At 36.4% G+C, this 22057-nt stretch overlaps 2 protein-coding genes across 2 annotated transcripts; both read left to right on the plus strand.

Moving 5' to 3' along the window:
* The first annotated feature begins 1675 nt into the window (after positions 1-1675).
* LOC140038396 (uncharacterized) lies at positions 1676-3691 on the plus strand. The gene has a single exon (XM_072083737.1). The coding sequence runs from the start codon at positions 1676-1678 to the stop codon at positions 3689-3691; it is 2016 nt and encodes a 671-aa protein (XP_071939838.1).
* Positions 3692-11596: 7905 nt separating this feature from the next.
* LOC113736517 (putative disease resistance protein RGA3) lies at positions 11597-17052 on the plus strand. Its single transcript, XM_027263536.2, has 3 exons — positions 11597-15703; positions 15805-15864; positions 16720-17052. The coding sequence occupies exons 1-2, from the start codon at positions 11988-11990 to the stop codon at positions 15815-15817; spliced, it is 3729 nt and encodes a 1242-aa protein (XP_027119337.2). The 5' UTR covers positions 11597-11987; the 3' UTR covers positions 15818-15864; positions 16720-17052.
* Positions 17053-22057: the final 5005 nt, after the last annotated feature.

Here is a 22057-nt window from a genome sequence, read left to right on the forward strand (position 1 = left end):
CTCTCCTTTTGGCAATTCAAGCATCAATAAACGCAAATTTTAGTATCTTAAATATGTTCTAAAGAGAAAAGTGCAATTTCCAACAGAATTTTACACACCTAGTGGTTGCTATATGACTGTTCTTAATCAGTTTAGATGCTATATGCCTTCAGAAATGTGGATTGTGCAAAAAAGGGGAAAGAATAAATAAAGAAAGGAGGTACATTGATAAAAGAACTTATAGCTATATTACCTTCTTGACTAAATGTGATGAACTATTTATTGAAGATAGATGATGTCAAGGCAATCCCTAAGGAAAGGGCTGCCATCCTAATAAAACAACAATCCATATACGGAAAATCAAATAGCTGTTTGCATCTCTAATTCACAACTATATGGAAAATCAAATAGCTATTTTTTTTTACAAGAAATAGATGTATGGCAAGTTTTATGAGTGTAGTAATTCATAGTACATACTACAAATAAGTCCTCCTTATGCGCCTAATTTTAGGTGGTGCAAGTTCTTTGTTATATATAGATAACATGCTATTGAGCTCAGAGATTGCAGCACCATACTTCCATAGACTATATCTTTACCAAGTCATTGATTTCAGTGCTCTGCCTAAAGGCTCTGTTGCATGTTTAATATCTTTACCAAGTCATTAATTTGTTGACAAGAAACAAGGTTTCTTTTGCAAAATTAGTTCATTAGGTTTCTCCAAATAATTAGTGTACAAAGGTAAATTTTCACAATTTTTTGTCAGTAATAGTCCCACCCCTAAGGGATGTCAGTGCTATTTCTTAAATCATATGAGAGGTGAGTGCTAATGTCAGAAACGCCAGAGGAGGTTTATGCAATTATCCCTTTTCTAAAGTTATATAGCTAGGCTGGACAGTTAAGTACTGTGAAGTTACACTGCAACATTGTAAGTTGACTAGTATAAGTGAAATGATAGATAGTGATTGACATGATGAAATTCACGAGCATACTATGATTAGGGATACGGGGGCAGGGACGGTCATATGATTAGTATCGTCTAGTTAACAACACTAAGGGTTGGTTTTGGTTCAGCTACATGCGATTTGAAAATTTTGGACAAGTTTGGAAAATTTTGCTAGCTTGCCAAAAACCCTCAATTTCAAGAATTCATAGCATATAACAACACGTCCACACATTTCCAATCCATTCAAATTCATAACACAATCACACCCATGACAAACTATCGAGTTCCTTGACAATGTTCAAAACCATTAGTAGTTTGGTAAGGGCCAAATCCAAGTAATCAGAGCTAGTATTTGCTGTCAACACACGCATCATTCACTGTAAATCCTGTAATGATTCCGCAGGAAATAAGACCAATAGTTAACCAAATTCTGTTAGCCAAATACTACCTTGCGGAAATTGTTATAACAGCTACCACTTGCAGAAGTTGGTTATTGATTAGTTAGTGAGGAAGCTTTCTATTAATAGGCCAATGCTAATGTAAAGCGTTAAGCAATATTTGATCATTGAGAATACAACTTTCCCGCTTCTTTCTATTCAGTCTGCTTCTCCCCTTTTTCTCTCAACCCTTCTCTCCATCTCCTTCTATACTTCAGTTCCTTAGCTGAGTCAACCAATCCCCCAATCCCCAACCATTACACTTGGTATCAGAGCTTGCGTTCCTCGGAATTGCAAGCTCCAATTTAAGCAACAATGGCGGAAGGCACCAGAATGAAGGGATTTGAGGAATCGCTAAAGAAGCAAGATGCGAAAATCCAAGCTATCCTCGAATCCAGTACAATCGAACGCCAAGCCTTGGAAGAAAAGATGGAATCTAACTACGTGGATATGAAGGCTCTGGTGGAAGCAAACAATGTTGAACTAAAGGAAGAAATGAAGAATTTCATGGTCACGATGAGTGCTCAGTTCAATAGCTTCATGCGGAACCTGCAGGGAGAAAAAGGAATTCTAGGCCAATCTCCTAATTCATCTGAGCGCCAACTTCATCAAACACTTAGGAAAGGTCCAGAAGGAAGCAATCCCTTGTTGGGAGAGAAGAGTCGTTTCGCAATCGGAGTTCCCAAATTGGAATTCCCCAGCTTTGGAGGCTCCAATCCTCGCGAATGGACCCGGAAATGTGCGAAGTTTTTTCAACTATACCAGATTCCAGAGGGTCAGCAATTGGATGTAGCTGAACTGCATCTGGAAGGCAAGGCTGACCTATGGTATCAAAGCTTTAAGAAGGATCGAGGAGTAGTGCAGTGGGAAGAGTTTGCCTCAGAACTTTGCAGACGATTCGGGGATATAGGAGGAGATGACGTGGTTGAGGAGTTCAACAAGTTGTACCAGGATTCATCATTGCTGGCATATCAGGAAAAATTTGAAGAATTAAGAGCTGCCGTCATGGTGAAGCTCCCTCTCCTTTCTGAGTCCTATTATGTTTCTAGTTTTTTGAGTGGGCTAAAGGAGGAGATCAAGGCTGCTGTGAAGATGCACATGCCTCAGACTTTGCAGGCAGCATTCGAAAAGGCTAGGTGGCAAGAGCAGTATTTGAGTATCATCTTAAAGCAGAATAAAACACCAGTGAAGGTATCTCCACCAATTTCCTCTGGTAGCAGACAAACTCACCTTAATGATCTGAGCCACAAGAAACCTGCAGCTCAGGTGTTTGAAAACAATATTAAGAAGGATTCTCCTGAAGGCTATAAGAGAATCTCTCCTACAGAATTTCAGTATAGGAAGGATCACAACCTCTGCTTCAGATGTGGGGAAAGATTTTCCCCTGGACATATTTGTAAGAATAGAGGTATACATTTAGTGCTCGCAGATGAAGAAGGATTGCTGGACACTGAAGTCGACGAAGAAGAAGGAGAAATTATTGAGTATCAAGGGAACAAGTCGGGCAGAGATGTAGCTTTCTCACTACACTCTGTCTCAGGACACATGTCTTCCAATACCATTAAGATGCTAGGACACTTTAAGGGGCATGATTTATCCTTTCTGTTAGATGGGGGGAGTACCAACTGTTTTATTAAACCAGCCATTGCTCAACTACATCCTGATTGTGTGCAGAATCATAAGCCTTTCAAGGTAAGGATAGCTGATGGAAAGAAGTTAACGTGCAATCAGTGGATTCCAAATATGAAATGGGATATGCAGGGTCACAACTTCACTCAGAATGTATATGTGTTAGACTTAGAGCCGTATGATTTAATCCTCGGGGTAGATTGGATGAAACATTACAGTCCAATGACTTTTGACTTTAAGGAGCTGACATTATCCTTTGATAAGGAAGGTGAAACTGTGTTGCTGCAAGGGGATGCACACACGGCCAAGGTGAGGATGAGGCAGGGGACAGCAGCACAAAAGTATATCAGGAACAAAATCAGGACTTCTTTGCAGCACTCTTGCATGATCAGAGTACAGCACAGTCAGGTAACTCCTGTACCCAAATCTATTACTCAATTGCTTGACCAATACCAGGACATTTTTACGGAACCTACGTCTTTACCCCCTGTCAGAGAACTAGACCACCAAATAACCCTCATGCCTGATGCCAAACCCTTCAAAATTAATCCCTACAGATATCCTCACATGCAGAAATCAGAAATAGAAAGGCAGGTCAAAGACCTGCTGCAATCTGGTATCATACAACCCAGCCACAGCCCCTTTGCATCTCCAGCTCTCCTAGTCAAAAAAAAAAGATGGAAGCTGGAGGTTGTGCATTGACTATAGGCAGCTCAACAACCTTACCATCAAAGATAAATTTCCCATTCCTATCATCGATGACCTGCTTGATGAACTACACAATGCAAGGATATTTTCTAAACTAGATTTACGGTCAGGTTACCATCAAATTCGTATGACTCCCTCTGATGTTCCTAAAACAGCTTTTAGAACTCACTCTGGCCTTTATGAATACCTAGTGATGCCTTTTGGCCTCACCAATGCTCCTGCAACATTTCAGGCCTTAATGAATTCCATATTCGAACCTTTCATCAGAAAATTTGTGCTTGTATTTTTTGATGATATCCTTGTTTATAGTCCAGACCTGAATAGCCATCTTAAACACCTATCCCTTGTCCTTAAAACCTTGAGAACCCATTTCTTATATGCTAAGATGTCTAAATGTTCTTTTGGTCAAGATAAAATTGAGTATTTGGGACATGTAGTTACGGCTGAGGGTGTTTCTGCTGATCCTACAAAAGTAGAGGCAATGTTGTCCTGGCCAGTTCCTGGTAACATTAAGGCTCTTAGAGGATTCCTTGGATTGACTGGTTACTACAGGAGGTTTGTTAAGGGCTATGGAAAAATAGCAAAGCCCCTAACTGAGTTGCTTAAAAAGGATAGTTTCGTCTGGAATGAGGCAGCTACATCAGCTTTTGAGCAGCTCAAGGTGGCTATGACACAGGCTCCTGTACTGGCTTTACCCAACTTCTCCTTGCCCTTTGTACTAGAAACGGATGCAAGTCAAACAGCCATGGGGGCAGTCCTGATGCAGCAAGGGAGACCACTAGCATTTATGAGTCAAGTTTTAGGAACAAAAAATCAGTCACTATCCATTTATGAAAAAGAATTGCTATCTCTAATCACTGCTGTGGGAAAATGGAGGCATTACTTATTGGGATCTCATTTCATCATCAGAACCGACCATGAAAGTCTGAAATATTTGCTGGAACAAAAGATCACTACTTCCCTACAGCAGAAATGACTTGCTAAATTGATGGGATTGGACTATGAAATCCAATACAAGAAAGGTAAGGATAATATAGTCGCAGATGCTCTTTCTAGAAGGCAAGGAGGTACTACAGGAAGAAGCAAGCAGGAAGGTGACAAGGAAATTCACTCTATATCTGCAATCAAACCTCTATGGCTGTCCAAGGTATCAGAGAGTTACTCGGGAGATGACAAGATCAAAGAAATATTAACAGCTCTCGCAATCGAAGGCTCTAGTACACCTGATTACTCCTACCTTCAGGGGATTATCAGGTACAAGGGGCGGGTATACATTGGAGTTACCACTGATCTTAGGAAGCAACTTGTTAGTTGTATGCATGATTCTGCAATTGGAGGTCACTCGGGCAATCAAGGAACATACCAAAGGTTGAAGAGTTATTTCTTTTGGCCAGGGATGAAAAAGGAAGTAGAAGCATATGTTCAGGCTTGTGACATTTGCAAGAGAAGCAAAAATGAGCAAGTTAGTTACCCAGGCTTACTACAGCCTCTCACAATACCAGAACAAGCTTGGCAACATATCTCAATGGATTTCATCGAAGGCTTGCCAAAATCCTTGGGACATGAGGTCATCATGGTGGTGGTGGATAGGTTTACCAAATATGCACATTTCATATCCATGGGGTCTCATTTCACAGCAAAGAGTGTCGCACTAGTGTTCTTCGAACAGATCTATAAACTGCATGGATTGCCAGTGGATATTGTTTCTGATAGGGACAAGGTTTTCACCAGTTTGTTCTGGCAGGAGCTTTTTCATCAGGTAGGAACTACCCTTAGTTTCTCATCCTCATATCATCCCCAATCTGATGGACAGACTGAGCGAGTAAATCGATGTCTGGAAACTTACTTGAGGGCTATGTGTTTACAACAGTCTGGCCACTGGAAGAGATGTTTGCCTGCAGCTGAGTGGTGGTACAACACCAATTTCCATTCTAGTTTACAGATGACACCCTTCCAAGCACTCTATGGTTATAAACCAACACAGCTCTGCCTACAACCAGACAACACCCAAGTAGCTGCTGTGGAAGACTGGTTATCTGAGAGAGTGAATTGGAATTCCCTATTGAAGGAAAATCTGCTGCATGCTCAGAACCGTATGAAACAATTTGCAGACAGGCACAGGACCGACAGGGCATTTGCCGAAGGGGATTGGGTTTACCTGAAGCTACAGCCTTATAGACAAACCACTGTGGCTGTTCGAAAGAATTTGAAGCTGGCAGCTAAGTATTATGGACCCTATCAAATTGAAAAAAAGGTTGGAGCAGTAGCCTATAAACTCAAGCTGCCTCCCGGAGCTACAATTCACCCTGTATTTCATGTTTCGCTTTTAAAACCATCCACAAAGGGTGCTCCAGCGAGCACAATACTACCTCAGCCAAGTGAGGAGGGCTCTTTTGCTATCATCCCTTCCTCTATACTGGATCGCAGATGGACTGATAGGGGTGGACACAAAGTGGAACAGATTCTGGTGCAATGGAAGGACTTACAGAAGGAGGATGCAACATGGGAAGACCTGTCAGTCATCAGGAGTCAATTTCCTGATTTCAATCCTAGAGACTAGGATTGTTTTTAGGGGAGGCAAATGTAAAGATTCCGTAGGAAATAAGACCAAATAGTTAACCAAATTCTGTTAGCCAAATACTACCTTGCGGAAATTGTTATAACAGCTACCACTTGCAGAAGTTGGTTATTGATTAGTTAGTGAGGAAGCTTTCTATTAATAGGCCAATGCTAATGTAAAGCGTTAAGCAATATTTGATCATTGAGAATACAACTTTCCCGCTTCTTTCTATTCAGTCTGCTTCTCCCCTTTTTCTCTCAACCCTTCTCTCCATCTCCTTCTATACTTCAGTTCCTTAGCTGAGTCAACCAATCCCCCAATCCCCAACCATTACAAATCCCTAACCCTAAACATTGATAATCCTGCACACGATTTAGTGTCTCCACCTATGCTTATAGCCAAAAGGCTGTGGCTGTAACAATTTTCAAAACAATGGACTTTTAGAAGTCATACAAACATGAAATATTTACCTAAGTCATACAAACTGGGATTCTGGCATCTTGTAGAACCATGTTGTGGACTGAGTTTTGAGGGTGGCAAACGATTTCAGATGCTAGCTCCACATGATAGTGCCAAACATGTTCCTGAAAAATCGTTGGGAAATTTAAAAGTTTATTTATGGTATATGCTTTTGGACAAAGCTTAAGACAAAAGATAGGGAGAGATTAGATAATCGCAAATATTGTTGTAATACTAGGACGACTACCCCAATGCCTCATAAACTTTGTAACAAGAACATCACTGTCGAGGTTGCCAAAAAATATCAAGAAGGATAGGACAAAACAAAATCAATGTACTTGTTTGAGAAGATAAACTTAAAGACTGGAATCTTAACACTAGTACCTATTTTCTGTGAACTAATGCGGCACATTGGCAATCCGAGACTCATATTCGGCTAAATCCAATATACACTTGTAGCTCTCTCTTTTTTTTTTTTGCCGAACATGATAAATGCTATTTTGCACCTACTCCTACTCTACATTAAGAGGAAGGGGTGGATCCAAGAGAATTAATGGAAAATCCGGAGGAATTGAACCGCCACCGGACCAGACGGGTGCCTTTTGCACATGTTAGTGAAATTTTCAGGAAATTCTGGATTAGAATGCATGTCAAGAGATTCAATATCTTGACCTACACTCAAAGAGAGTTTTAAAACTCTCCCTAGTGGCCTAAAGTAGTTGGTCAGTATACACTTGTAGCTCTCAGGGGGGAATCTAATTGAGGCGGGAGGAATTGAGGTTGGGATAGGGAAAGTCTTTCTTGAAATCCCATCACCCTCTCTCAAGAAGAGATCTGTAACTTAACTAATATAGTGTCAAGGGACTGAAGGACAAAAAATTGAAAAAGAATTATATATTGATATGGCAGTTGTGTTATACCAATAAGCAATAAAGTTATATAAGACAGCTATATAATTACACCCGATTTCCAAGTCTCTCAACCAGTCCAAATTATTACACAACCGAAGAAAACAATTACACAACTCAATATACGGGTTACAAAGGTGTAATTAATTTGTGTTTTAAGGTAAAAATTAAACTTATTTAAATGTCTATAAGATAATCTTTGAATCTATGATGTTGCATTACTTTTATTACAAACTTTTTTAAAATTGAAGCCTAAGTACGAAAAAAAAGAAAGAAAAACAAAAGGGACAATACACAGTTAAAAAAAATAAAAGAGAAAAACACTAATAAGCAAGGCATTGAACAGAGACTACAAAGTGAACGAGAAGATAGGAATTAGGAAGGGGAAGATTTGGGGTATGTTGAGATGCTTCAAAATCTGCTACACTGATAGTGCATAGACAATGCATTACTTTTTTCTATCCTTGTACCATGTCATATATTTCAATTACTATACTCTAGATAGTAATCCAATTACCAAAAAATAATGGGAGAAAAAATATGCAAACATTGTCTTGAAGAGTTCTTACTAAGAACCTATAGTTTACTTGAAGGGGAGGGGAAAAAGTAGAGCAGAATTTTTTTAATTTCATGATCAAGAAAATACTTCATAAAGTATGGCAAATAGAAATAAAATTTCAAATAGCATTGAAAAGAAATATAATGAAATTTGATTCTTTTAATCAACAATCACAATCTGAGACAACTTTTCCAAATTCTAAATTCCTTAAACAAAAGGCTAATACATCAAAGTTAATATTTTTATTTGAATATAAGATATTGAAGCTTCACCAACGATTTGCACAAGATTGGAACAAACAGGTTCCGCATACCTGTACAAAAAAAAAAAAAAATGTACAAGAGACTCGGAGCATTTAATGAGTAACCTTCCCGAGAATTTAACAGCAAATACTAAATTCGCAAGTAAAATCCGAAGAATATGACGTATAATATTCAATAAACATAAGAATGTAGCAACTTTCCCGGTAAAATTCATATTAATTTCCTCCAATAGAAACACAAGAATACCATATATGCTCATCTTCCTTCTGTTGATTTTTTTCTTTCGTCCGAAAAGTTGCTTTCCGTTAACTGTGTTTCTATCTATTCTACAAAATACAAACACTGCTCCTCGGTTAATAACCATGCACTACTCCTTGGTTATTACATCACAACACTGACAAATTACAATAACAATAAATTGGGTTGTTTTATTTTTATAATTCTAGGTTACACTTTGTATGTTGTGCATTTATCTCTTATCTTCCTGACGAAATCATTTACTAGTTAGAGTTTAGATATGTCTTGGTTGAATTAACATCAATGGAGGAAGTTCTGATTAAATCATTTAATTTTAACAATTAAAAAAATGAGATTTGACAAAAATATTTTGACATAATTTCAATAAATTCTTATTACTTCTTGCACTTTTTCTTAAAAAATTATATTAGTATAATTATAATAAGTTGATTATTTATAACTCGAATGTAGGACTAGTTTTCCAAAAAAAAATTTTGAGCAACTTGAGTTTCCATGCCAAGTAAAACTGAAGTTTTTGTATTAATGTTGTTCACATGCTTTACTATGCCAATTTCACATGTTATATGAGTTGAATTTGTTAGTCAAAATTGTTCAAAACAAAATTAAGTATATATGAATTCTTTGAATACGAACTTTCTGTATTCTTTTTAGTGTTATGTTTGTTAATTATGGGATGTAAATATTCCACAATAATTATTCCTAGTTTGTTGTTGATTTTTAAAGAGGAATTAAAATTTTATTAGTAGAGGTGATGAGTTTATCCTCTTTATTCTTTTCTTTCACTCTTGTTTGTAGTTTTTATTTTTTTTCTTTTCTTTTAATTTCATTTTAGTTTTTATTCTTTTATTTTGATGTGTATTTTCTTAGTACTTGTAATTATAAATCTATTTCAATAGTATTAATATTATTGAGCGACCATGGATAGTTAAATAGTTTTGGTTAGGAAGTTTTTCATATGAATTACCATTATAATACAAATATAATGGAATGTGGTCTTATATTGATAATTGCCACCATAAATGAAATACAATAAATTACATAACAAAAGAAGGAGGGCATAATAGAAAGTACAAAAACTAAGACAATATTGTGCTTATACTCCAAAGGACCAAGACTCACCATAATAGTAGTGATGATTATGATAATGATCATGATAATGATTTGTTACCAGGCTGTCATATTTAAAATGGAATTTCTGTACATAAGCATAATCAGGAAAGCTTCTTTTTTGTTGTCCTTTAATTACTGGTTTCAATTGCTTATTCTCTCCTTTTGGCAATTCATGTATCCCCAAAAGCAAACTTTAGTTGCTTCAAGATAATTACGTTCAAACGAGAAAGAACAAATTCCAACAGAATTTTACACAGTTAGTGGCATCTAGATGACTTTTCTTAAAACGTTTAGATGCCATTTGCCATGAACATGTGGAATGTGCAAAAGAGGGGAAAAGAATACAGAATAGGAAAGAGAGGCACGTCACTAAAATAACTTATTTATACTACATTCTGGACTATATATTATGAATCATTTATTGAAGATAGATGGTGCGAAAACAATCTGTAACACTACACCAATCTAAAAATGGAAAATCAAATGCCTATCTACATCTATAATTAGAGCTGTAAACGAGGCAAATCGAACCAAGTATCTCATATTTGGGCTCTGTTCGTTAAGCAATTCGAACAACGTTCGTGTTCATTCGTTAACTTTCGAATTTCAAACCTGTGTTCGTGTTTGACTCGTTAAGCAAAGTTCATGTTCGAATTCGAGTTCGCGTTCGACTCGTTTAACATAAACGAGCCGTTCGCGAACATGCTCGAAAAGCTCGAATACAAATTATTTTAAACCTTAAATATGCCATACAAATCATTAATCATCCTCAAAAACAATTAAAGCACTAAGTGACTAAATTATATTAGTCATTAACTATATAACTAGCATTAACATAAAAACAATAAATAAAACAAAGCAATTTGCCCTCCACATATAAAAGTCGAGCCATAAAATTAATCCTAAAATTTGTCAAATGGCAATTATGTCAATGTTCATGAACGTTCGTTAAAACTCACGAACATCACATCTGTGTTCGCTCGATTATTAATCGAACAAAAAAATTCGTTCGAACTCGATTCGTTTAAGGTTTCGAACGAACCTTTCACGAACACGAACGAGTCGAAACGAACCGAACCATCGAACAGTTCGATTTGTTTAACAGCTCTATCTATAATTTACTATTAAAGAACCCTTAGTGGAGACTAGTTTACCCGGAAGCCTGTTTGGGTATTTTACTTGGGACCGCTTTTTCTTCTTTTTGCACTCATGATATTACCATCTCCTTGTCTGTTTTCTACTAAGATGAAAACTTTGGAAATCATGATCAAGGCTGGCTCTTTGTGGATGCATGTAACAAAATTTCTTGTGACTGAAAAAAAAAGCTTGTTGGTACAATATTCTGAAGTGTAGGGTATCACCATACTATCATTGAAAAAACATGTTCATTACACCATTTCTGTGTGTAAATTAGATGTATGCATGGTGATCTTTATCAGTATAATGATTCATACTGCATACAACAAAGTACAAATGAGTCCCCCTTGTACAGCTAGTTTTAGGTGCTGCAAGTTCTGTGTTATAATAGATAACATGCTATAGAGCTCATGCATTGCAGCAGCATACTTCTATGGGCCATGTCATTTATACCAAGTCATTGGTCTGTGGAATCCCAGTGCTCTGTCTATATAAGCTCTGCTGGCTTTTATTATTTTCTGCAATAATTCCTGCAACCTGTGCTACTAATGACCTTTATTTCAATCAGATGTAGCACGTAGGCACGTATATGTAGTAATGAAATCCTTGTTCAGTCATCCTATGGACCAAAAACGGTCCTCAACAACAAAAAAATATTATTTGATCTCAGTAGTAAAAAGAATCTTTAATACTACTGATTTTCCTATATATTCCTACCAGTTGTCTCCTTTCATGTTCTTCTAGTCTGCTCGATTATTTTTTTTGAAGCATTATTCTGCAAGAAGAATAAGTCCATATTCTTCTGGTTCCTGTTCAACCGGGACAGCAAAACATTTGAGTGGCTGGCATCAACTTCCCTACAAGGAAGAAGTTTTACAGGAAAAATGACAGTAATAGTAACCTTCTTAGCTCTATTTAAGGAGTTGGTTGTTATCTTTAACAAATCAACAAGCATATCAGCCATCACTTAACTAGTCAAACCATTGTCCAAGCTCACTCCCTCTCTCTCTCTTAGATAAGCCAGCCAAAGATAATAATGGCGGAGGTTTTGCTGAGTGCATCTGTGGATTTCATAATTCACAAGGTAGCTTCAGTTGCAAATGAAAACATCAGCTTATTGTCAGGCTTCAATGACGACCTGCAAAGGTTGAGAAGATCAATCCCCATAATACAATCTCTCTTACTTGATTCTGAGAGACAGCAACCCGAAAAAGAAACAACAAAACATTGGCTGAAGAAGTTAGAAGAAATAGCTTATGATGCTGATAATGCGTTGGATGAACTCAGCTATGCGAATCTTCGACATCAGATCGAGGTACGAAATCAACTAATGGGAAAGGTACGCTACTTCTTCTCATTGTCAAATCCCATCATATTTCGTTTGAAAATGGGTCGAAAGGTCAAAAACATCAATATGAACATGAATCTGATAAATGATGAGGCAAATAAATTTGGCCTCAACAGGCTAGGTAGTGCAGACACCTCTCCTTCAGTATCTAGAGTTCCTTCAAGTAGAATAGAAACTGACTCCACAATTGATGGAAAAGTTAGGGTAAGGCAAAATGAAGCACGAGAAGTGGTGAGGGTAGTGACCAGGCCAACCAATGAAGTACTTTCCACATACGCCATCGTGGGGATGGCCGGCCTTGGAAAGACAACATTGGCTCAGTTAATTTACAATGATCTCATAATTGAAAGTCATTTTGATAGTAGAATATGGGTATTTGTAGGGGAAAATTTTGATGTTACAAGAATTTTGCATCTTATTTTAGAGTCATTAACACAAAAAGAAAATGAGGTACGAAGCAGAGATGCTTTGATAAAAATGGTAAAAAGAGAATTGCAAGTGAAAAGATACTTGCTTGTCCTTGATGATGTATGGAATGAGTTCCCTCCATTGTGGGACGACTTCATGGCATCTTTGATAGGAATCAACCCAATGAGTGGAAACTGGATCATCGTGACAACTCGAAGCCAACGAATAGCATCACTTGTAACATCACATCCTTGCCCTCCCTTGGAAAAATTGTCAGATGACGATTGCTGGTCCATCTTGAAAGTCAAAGCATTTGCTAATGGAGTTGTGCCTTCAAAAGAAATGGAAACTATAGGAAAGAAGGTAGCACAGAAATGTCAAGGTTTACCATTTGCAGCAAGCTTAGTTGGGGGTATTTTGCGTGGTAAGGGAGTAGAGGAATGGCATTCCATTCAAGAAAGCTTTTCTAATGAAGTTTTTGAAAAAAACATGGCTTTGCAACTACTAGGTTTGAGTTTTAATCAACTACCCTCCCCGTCTTTGAAAAAATGTTTTGCCTACTGTTCAATTTTTGCCAAGGGCTCTGAAATTGAAAGAGAACAAGTAGTGCAGCTTTGGATGGCAGAAGGTTATCTTGAACCAAACAAGGGAACTGACATGGAGGACATGGGGAATAAGTTCTTTAACTTATTGTTGCAGAGTTCTTTATTTCAGGATGTGAAGAAGGATGTTTACAACAATGTAACATGTTGTAAGATGCATGACCTTGTACATGAAGTTCTATGTCAGGTCTCAAGTTCAGAAACCAAAAGAATGGACGAGACAGCTTTGGATGATATACCTCAAGTTCATCACCTTGCACTAAATTCATGCAAGGTAGAAAGATCAAAGACCATTGAGGAGAAAGCAAAATATGTGCGTACCTTGTTCTTGAAAGGTATAGCATATGACAAAACGTTTCAGGTTTTCAGAAGCCTGCATGTTCTAAATCTAGATGGCGCAGGGATTGAAGCACTGCCAATCTCAATTGGCGTTCTGTTACATCTGAGGTTAGTTGATGTATCACATACCAAAGTAAAGGTTTTGCCAGATTCCGTTTGCAGGCTCTACAATTTGCAAACCTTAAGGACCACTGGGTGCGATTCTCTTAAGAGGCTTCCTAACAAAATGAGGAATTTGATTAGCTTGAGGCATCTCCATTATTACAAGGATGAAAATGTTAAGATGCCACTTCAAATAGGAAAGCTAACTAGTCTTCGCACATTAGAGTTCTTTAATGTGTGTCCAGAGAGGGGTCGGGGAATTGAAGAGCTGGGAAGTTTAAAGAATCTTGGGGGTAAGCTAGAGATACGTAATCTTGAACATGTTAACAGCAAGGAGGAAGCTAAGAGGGCAGACCTATCTGGAAAGAGAAATATACGTGAATTGGAATTTCTGTGGAAGTGGAACTATGATTGGGAAATTGACAACAATATTGGGGGGGATATCTTGGAAGGCCTACAGCCTCATCCGAATTTGAAAATCCTTACAATCAAGAACTTCATGGATGAGTTTCCACCTTGGGTAAGGAGAATAGCTTCACTAGGATTTGATAATGTTGTCCAAATAAAATTCTTAGGCTGCAAAAGATGCAGAGAAATTCCATCACTGGGACAACTGCCAAATCTCCAATATCTTGAATTGAATGGATTTGATAATGTAACACACATTGGGCCTTCATTCTATTTTACTAATAATCACAGTGAATCTAATAGTAGCGGCAATGATTATCATGGAAGAACATTGTATCCAGCACTGAAAAGTCTCACCATAGAAGACATGCCCAACCTGCTGGAATGGATGGAAGCCAGAGTCATGTCAACTGTAACCGCAGCAGATTTCCAAGTTGCAGTATTTCCAAATCTCAAGGAGCTGACCATTAACCGTTGCCCCCAGTTGAATTCTGCTCCAAGCCATTTTCCACGTCTCAAGCAATTAAGTATGTCAAGCATTGAAAGTGGCTTACTATTGGAACGGATTTGCGGAAATATGCTCACAACTCTAAAAGATGTTGAGATCAGACTTGTGCATGAGCTCACTTCTATTCCCCACCAGATGTTGTACAATAATCGAAGTCTAGCATCTTTGACTATCAGCTCTTGTCACAGTTTAGAGCATATTGCTGAAAACTTGACTTGCTGCAGCCCATGTCTCAGAAAGTTGGAGATCATCAACTGTGAGAAGTTGACCATGCTGCCAGAAGGCCTATACTCCCTTCAGTCTCTAGAGAATCTAATTATATCTCAGTGTCCTAATCTCACATCACTTCCTAGCATACATGAAGAAGTAGAAGCCTTCACATGTCTGAGAAGGTTGAATATTTCACACTGTGATGGATTGACCGTTGTTCCAAGTAAGATATTATGCTACTGCAAGAATCTAGGATTCTTGGCAGTCTCTCAATGTGCCAACCTCATCTCCTTCCCGGTGGAAGAATTGCAGCAATTGGGATGCCTCACGACCTTATTTATATATAGGTGTCCAAGACTAACTAGTTTGCCAAAGGGGCTTGGATGTCTCACTAAGTTAAGGGAGTTATGGTACGGTCCATTTTCAGATGGAGTAGAGTTTGATGCATTTCAAGCTAGTCTCCATGGTCTAGAACAACTGCAGTCCCTTTATTATGTGGAGTTGTGTGGATGGCTTCACTGGAACTCTATACCTTACCAGCTTCAGCATCTTACAGCTATGAAAGAACTCTATATACATGGATTTGGGGTAGAAGCTTTGCCCGATTGGTTCAGATATTTTCGATCTCTTGTGTATATTGGGTTCTTTAATTGCCAAAAACTGCAACAGTTGCCCCCCAAGGAAGTCATGCAGTGCCTAACGCACTTGGTTGATCTCACAATTGATGACTGCCCACTGTTGGGCGAAAGATGTACAAGAAGAAGCACGACAGATTCCGAGTTCCACAAGATCTCTAACATTGAGAGAATCTATATAAATCAAAAAAAGTAAGCTATTCCTACCTCTGTAGCTTAACTTGTGTACAAGTATCTCAAGTAATTCTTATTTTGACACACTGATCTCTTACTTTGTTCTCATAATTATGCAGGCTAGACCACTGAAGGGCTGAATAATTCTTGTATCAATACTATGTCTGTCCTTGCGTTTGGTAAGAACCCTTCCTTAACTCTGCACTACAAAATGAAACAGCTCCCTGTCAGGAATTTAAAAATGAAAAGTTTGAATTCATGCCGTCTAGAATTCTATCATTTTACCTTTCCTCAGTGCCTTCTTTTCCAAAGTCCGTTCTGCATGAATGGATCACATTGTTGTGGAGCTATGCATGAGGAAAACAGGATCGCATTGTTCACTAAAATTTTTCAAATTATTTACTTGCTTTCTTGTGTACAGTTTAAGCACTAACTTGAATACTTTAGTTGTTCTCGTACTATTTCACATTTGGAAAATGGATCAAGTTTAGCAATTTCTCATTCATTTTCAAACTTGCTTCGATTTCTGCTGTGTCTAGCGAGCAAAGTGGATTAGCTCTTATATTACTGTACTCCAGTAGTTCTTAAAGATGTCAGCACTAGTTCACTGAACTTTAACAGAATGGTTGGTTTTTTTAATTTACTGCTATTATGCTTAAATTTAGTCAGTTTGTTAATGGGTGAAGGTTCTAAATTTAGCAGAAAGCCTGTTATGCATATCCAATGGTCCAGGTTCAAAGATATTGATGCTTGCGGCACACACGTATCTATATTGTTTTTCCATCTGTTCAAGCAAACCAGAACCTTGTTTTGAATATTACTCTCTTTGTTTGAGGCATAACTAATATATGCGCCTAACTCCTTTTCCAACTTTTCTAATCTCTTGGTTCTTTGTTCACCCCGTTTTTCTTTACAATAGTTATATTCTTCTTATCAAGTATTCTGTTCTACATACTCTCACGTCTGGACTCTTTTGTATCACAAAAAAGGGTAAGAGGAGAACTGATCTGTTTTTTTTTTTTTTATGTTTCCAGGTTATCTGTACAAGCATTTGAAGCACCTAGAAATAGTGTGTTTTTTTATTGCTTATGCTCAGAAGTAGAGATGATCAGTTGGACGTGTAATCCCAGTGATTTCACCAACTGGATTATCAGTTTCTTTTTGGCTTCAATCAAGCAATTTTAAGGCAATAATAAAGAGATGTACATGATCGCATCTGAAGGAAATTTGGAGGGCTTGTGCTCCATGCACCATACTGCTTTTAGTTTTTCCTTGGATCTTGATTTAATTGTTTGTTGTTGTGCCCTTTATTTGGAATGTACTTGGTTACTTAGCAATATTCAATGAAGTCCTTATTCCAAAGACAATTACCATCTGAATTGCTACAAGGAACTTTGTACTCAAATATCAACAAACTACTTTTAGAGAAGAAAAAACTCGTTTAACTTTTGTCACTGACTGTGAAGCAAGAAGATAGTGCTAAGATATGTTGAACTCTAGAAGAAAGTGTTGAATTCTCTTCTTCATTTGCAAATGATTAGTGGCACTATGCATTGATCATATAAGTTTTTAGGAACAGCAAGGAACCTGTAAGCATATTGCGGTAGACATATGTGACCACAGTTGCAAGGAGAGAACTTCAAGAAATAGTGGCCTTGCTTGGAAAGGGATTTTCTACTAAAAAAATCTCTTCGTTTTCTGCGAACATATTTTCCAATCACCTAAAAAAACTCTCACTCTCACAAATTTAAAAGCCAGTTTGGCAAGAGAACATAACCTCAAAGCTACTAGATCCGAGTAATTTGGTAAACTATATCGTACGTCCACATCTCCAAGAAAATGTTTGTCCAATCATTCAATTTCTCCCGTGGATCCTGAAATTGAAAGAAAGTAACTATTCCAGCTTCAGAAGGCAGAGAGGTGGCTCGAACCAAACCTGGAGAAAAGTTCTTTAATGTAATATTGGGTCTGCTTGGGTGTTGGGAACTCTGTTTTCGTTGCAAAGTTCTATGTCCAGTTTTAAGTTCAGAAACCGAAAAAGAAAAAGGGAGGAGACAACTTGGGATGACATGCCTCAAGTTCATTACCTTGCAATGAGTTCACTTGAGGCTTAATTACATATTGTCCCACTGTAATTAGGGTCAAGAAGCAAATATCCCCTTGCACTTGACCTACTAATTGCTGTTTATGTCTACTAATTAAATGTATGTGGCTAAAAGGTAATTATGCCCTCATTGTTAGAAAATTGTTAAATGATCCTTTTTCGTTTTTATTTTTATTTCTTGTTCATCTTTCGAGTGTTATATTTAGATTTCTTTTTCCTCCTTTTCCTTTTCTACGACGATATGTAATTTTGAGAATAATGTGCTAAAGAATTTCTTTTTGTAGTACTTAAAATATATTCCCTCCATACCATAGGCTCATTTTCTTTTTGTATCTGTTCCAAATTACATGCTTATTTCCTTTTCAAAAAGGTAGTTAGTTTATCAATTTACTATTGTGTCGATATTTAATGCGTATTGTTATCAACAAAATATACTACTCCATTAAACAATTGTTCTTTTAATAGTGATTAATAAATACGACACTGAAACTAGTATATATTAATGGAGGGCTATATGGGCAAAGTATTAGGCAAAAATGATTATATTAACTTTAATATCTCACATTTCTGAAGTTGTATGAAAGAAGTAGTAGGAATACTTTTTATGAGATAGAGGAAATATAAAATATTTAATTATCATAAATTATGATAAGCAATTAGAATGTGTATATTTTGTATAGATAATTTAATATATAATTCCTATTTCCTTCGATAGTTTCTTATTATGCAATAAATGTCGATAAAATTTTTTTCATTTTCTAATGCAAAAATGTTGATAAAAATGGTGTTGATGCACTAGTATGCATTAATTGTTAATAAAAATTTGTTGGTAATAAAAATAAAAATTAATTAAAATACTATTACTAAACATACACTTTTTAATTTCTTGTGGTCTTTGATTTTTCTAACCAAATACCATAGGAGATAAAACAAGATATGTGGCTACCTTGCACTCAAGGGTATAGTAAATGACAAAGTGTTCCAATGTTTCTGAAACATTGTCCATTTCAGGCTTTCAGCTGGCATTCTATTACATTTGAGGTTTCTTTATGTATCACATTGATGATGTTATTGGAGAAGTTACTCATATAGGATTTACTCAGTCCATGATTAATTGCAGACTAAACTCTTGGGAGACGCCAAGAGAAACCAATGAATCTACATGGTTGCCGGAAAATCACTTGTCTACATCAATTATGTTGAACAAACTTTAAAAAAAAACAAACACTTTTAGGATATTTAGTGCAAGAAAAAACAACACTGAACACAAGAGCATGAGAACACGAAGAAACAAAGCAAAATCAAGATAACCATACAGCTTGAGATACCAGAAAAAGGACTAATTAAGCATGCAAGGCACAAATTAAATACAAGCATTAGTCAGGATCCGTAACCTCACAAGTTTGAGTTATTGTCCAGTTCAAATCGGCCGTATAATTCTTATAACACTTAATGTAAACTAGCACAATTTTGATGTAAAACTTGAGTTTAGTAAATAATTATATTTGTAAATAGATCGTGATTACCCTAAAATTATACGAGTTTACATCTGATGTCATTAAATTTGCACAACTGGTTTGAACAGGCGCTTGTGAGGCCCCAAATCCGACTAATTGTAGTAGTACAAATTGGGAGCTGAGCAGAGAAGCTAGTTCCAACTTCCAAAACATTGTACTCCATCAATCATATGTAATGTTTCTGCTCTTGTTTCTCTTGTCCTCAAGGACGAACCTTCACTGAGGCATACATCCCGTATTTACAGGCTGCAGGTCTCACGGACTGGAAAATGAAACTACCTGGCTTGCTAAGAGTATAATAAACATCTCCCGTCTTGTTTTCTTTTCGGGTTCCTGCAATGGGCGGGCCACAAGGTACCTTGGCTTGGACCACCCCATAAAAAATTCGACTGTATTTAAAATCTGCCAAAAAAAAATTTTGAAGTAAAAATAAGCACAAAGAGAGCAAAGGGTTTCCATTTACATCTATATTTACAGCTAAGTGTATAGTATGGCTTGGGTTTTTTTCTTTCGTCCGAAAAGTTGCTTTCCGGCCGTTAACTGTGTTTCTATCTATTCTACAAAATACAAACACTGCTCCTCGGTTAATAACCATGCACTACTCCTTGGTTATTACATCACAACACTGACAAATTACAATAACAATAAATTGGGTTGTTTTATTTTTATAATTCTAGGTTACACTTTGTATGTTGTGCATTTATCTCTTATCTTCCTGACGAAATCATTTACTAGTTAGAGTTTAGATATGTCTTGGTTGAATTAACATCAATGGAGGAAGTTCTGATTAAATCATTTAATTTTAACAATTAAAAAAATGAGATTTGACAAAAATATTTTGACATAATTTCAATAAATTCTTATTACTTCTTGCACTTTTTCTTAAAAAATTATATTAGTATAATTATAATAAGTTGATTATTTATAACTCGAATGTAGGACTAGTTTTCCAAAAAAAAATTTTGAGCAACTTGAGTTTCCATGCCAAGTAAAACTGAAGTTTTTGTATTAATGTTGTTCACATGCTTTACTATGCCAATTTCACATGTTATATGAGTTGAATTTGTTAGTCAAAATTGTTCAAAACAAAATTAAGTATATATGAATTCTTTGAATACGAACTTTCTGTATTCTTTTTAGTGTTATGTTTGTTAATTATGGGATGTAAATATTCCACAATAATTATTCCTAGTTTGTTGTTGATTTTTAAAGAGGAATTAAAATTTTATTAGTAGAGGTGATGAGTTTATCCTCTTTATTCTTTTCTTTCACTCTTGTTTGTAGTTTTTATTTTTTTTCTTTTCTTTTAATTTCATTTTTGTTGTTATTCTTTTATTTTGATGTGTATTTTCTTAGTACTTGTAATTATAAATCTATTTCAATAGTATTAATATTATTGAGCGACCATGGATAGTTAAATAGTTTTGGTTAGGAAGTTTTTCATATGAATTACCATTATAATACAAATATAATGGAATGTGGTCTTATATTGATAATTGCCACCATAAATGAAATACAATAAATTACATAACAAAAGAAGGAGGGCATAATAGAAAGTACAAAAACTAAGACAATATTGTGCTTATACTCCAAAGGACCAAGACTCACCATAATAGTAGTGATGATTATGATAATGATCATGATAATGATTTGTTACCAGGCTGTCATATTTAAAATGGAATTTCTGTACATAAGCATAATCAGGAAAGCTTCTTTTTTGTTGTCCTTTAATTACTGGTTTCAATTGCTTATTCTCTCCTTTTGGCAATTCATGTATCCCCAAAAGCAAACTTTAGTTGCTTCAAGATAATTACGTTCAAACGAGAAAGAACAAATTCCAACAGAATTTTACACAGTTAGTGGCATCTAGATGACTTTTCTTAAAACGTTTAGATGCCATTTGCCATGAAACATGTGGAATGTGCAAAAGAGGGGAAAAGAATACAGAATAGGAAAGAGAGGCACGTCACTAAAATAACTTATTTATACTACATTCTGGACTATATATTATGAATCATTTATTGAAGATAGATGGTGCGAAAACAATCGTGTAACACTACACCAATCTAAAAATGGAAAATCAAATGCCTATCTACATCTATAATTAGAGCTGTAAACGAGGCGAATCGAACCAAATATCTCATATTTGGGCTCTGTTCGTTAAGCAATTCGAACAACATTCGTGTTCATTCGTTAACTTTCGAATTTCAAACCTGTGTTCGTGTTTGACTCGTTAAGCAAAGTTCATGTTCGAGTTCGAGTTCGCGTTCGACTCGTTTAACATAAACGAGCCGTTCGCGAGCATGCTCGAAAAGCTCGAATACAAATTATTTTAAACCTTAAATATGCCATACAAATCATTAATCATCCTCAAAAACAATTAAAGCACTAAGTGACTAAATTATATTATTCATTAACTATATAACTAGCATTAACATAAAAACAATAAATAAAACAAAGCAATTTGCCCTCCACATATAAAAGTCGAGCCATAAAATTAATCCTAAAATTTGTCAAATGGCAATTATGTCAATGTTCATGAACGTTCGTTAAAACTCACGAACATGCTCGTGTTCGCTCGATTATTAATCGAATAAAAAAATTCGTTCGAACTCGATTCGTTTAAGGTTTCGAACGAACCTTTCACAAACACGAACGAGTCGAAACGAACCGAACCATCGAACAGTTCGATTTGTTTAACAGCTCTATCTATAATTTACTATTAAAGAACCCTTAGTGGAGACTAGTTTA

Source organism: Coffea arabica, chromosome 3e, assembly GCF_036785885.1.
Source record: "Coffea arabica cultivar ET-39 chromosome 3e, Coffea Arabica ET-39 HiFi, whole genome shotgun sequence".
NCBI classification, from domain to species: Eukaryota; Viridiplantae; Streptophyta; class Magnoliopsida; order Gentianales; family Rubiaceae; genus Coffea; species Coffea arabica.

Coding starts and splice junctions, on each gene's coding strand:
- LOC140038396 (XM_072083737.1), top strand. CDS start 1,676: ATGGCGGAAGGCACCAGAATGAAGGGATTTGAGGAATCGCTAAAGAAG.
- LOC113736517 (XM_027263536.2), top strand. CDS start 11,988: ATGGCGGAGGTTTTGCTGAGTGCATCTGTGGATTTCATAATTCACAAG.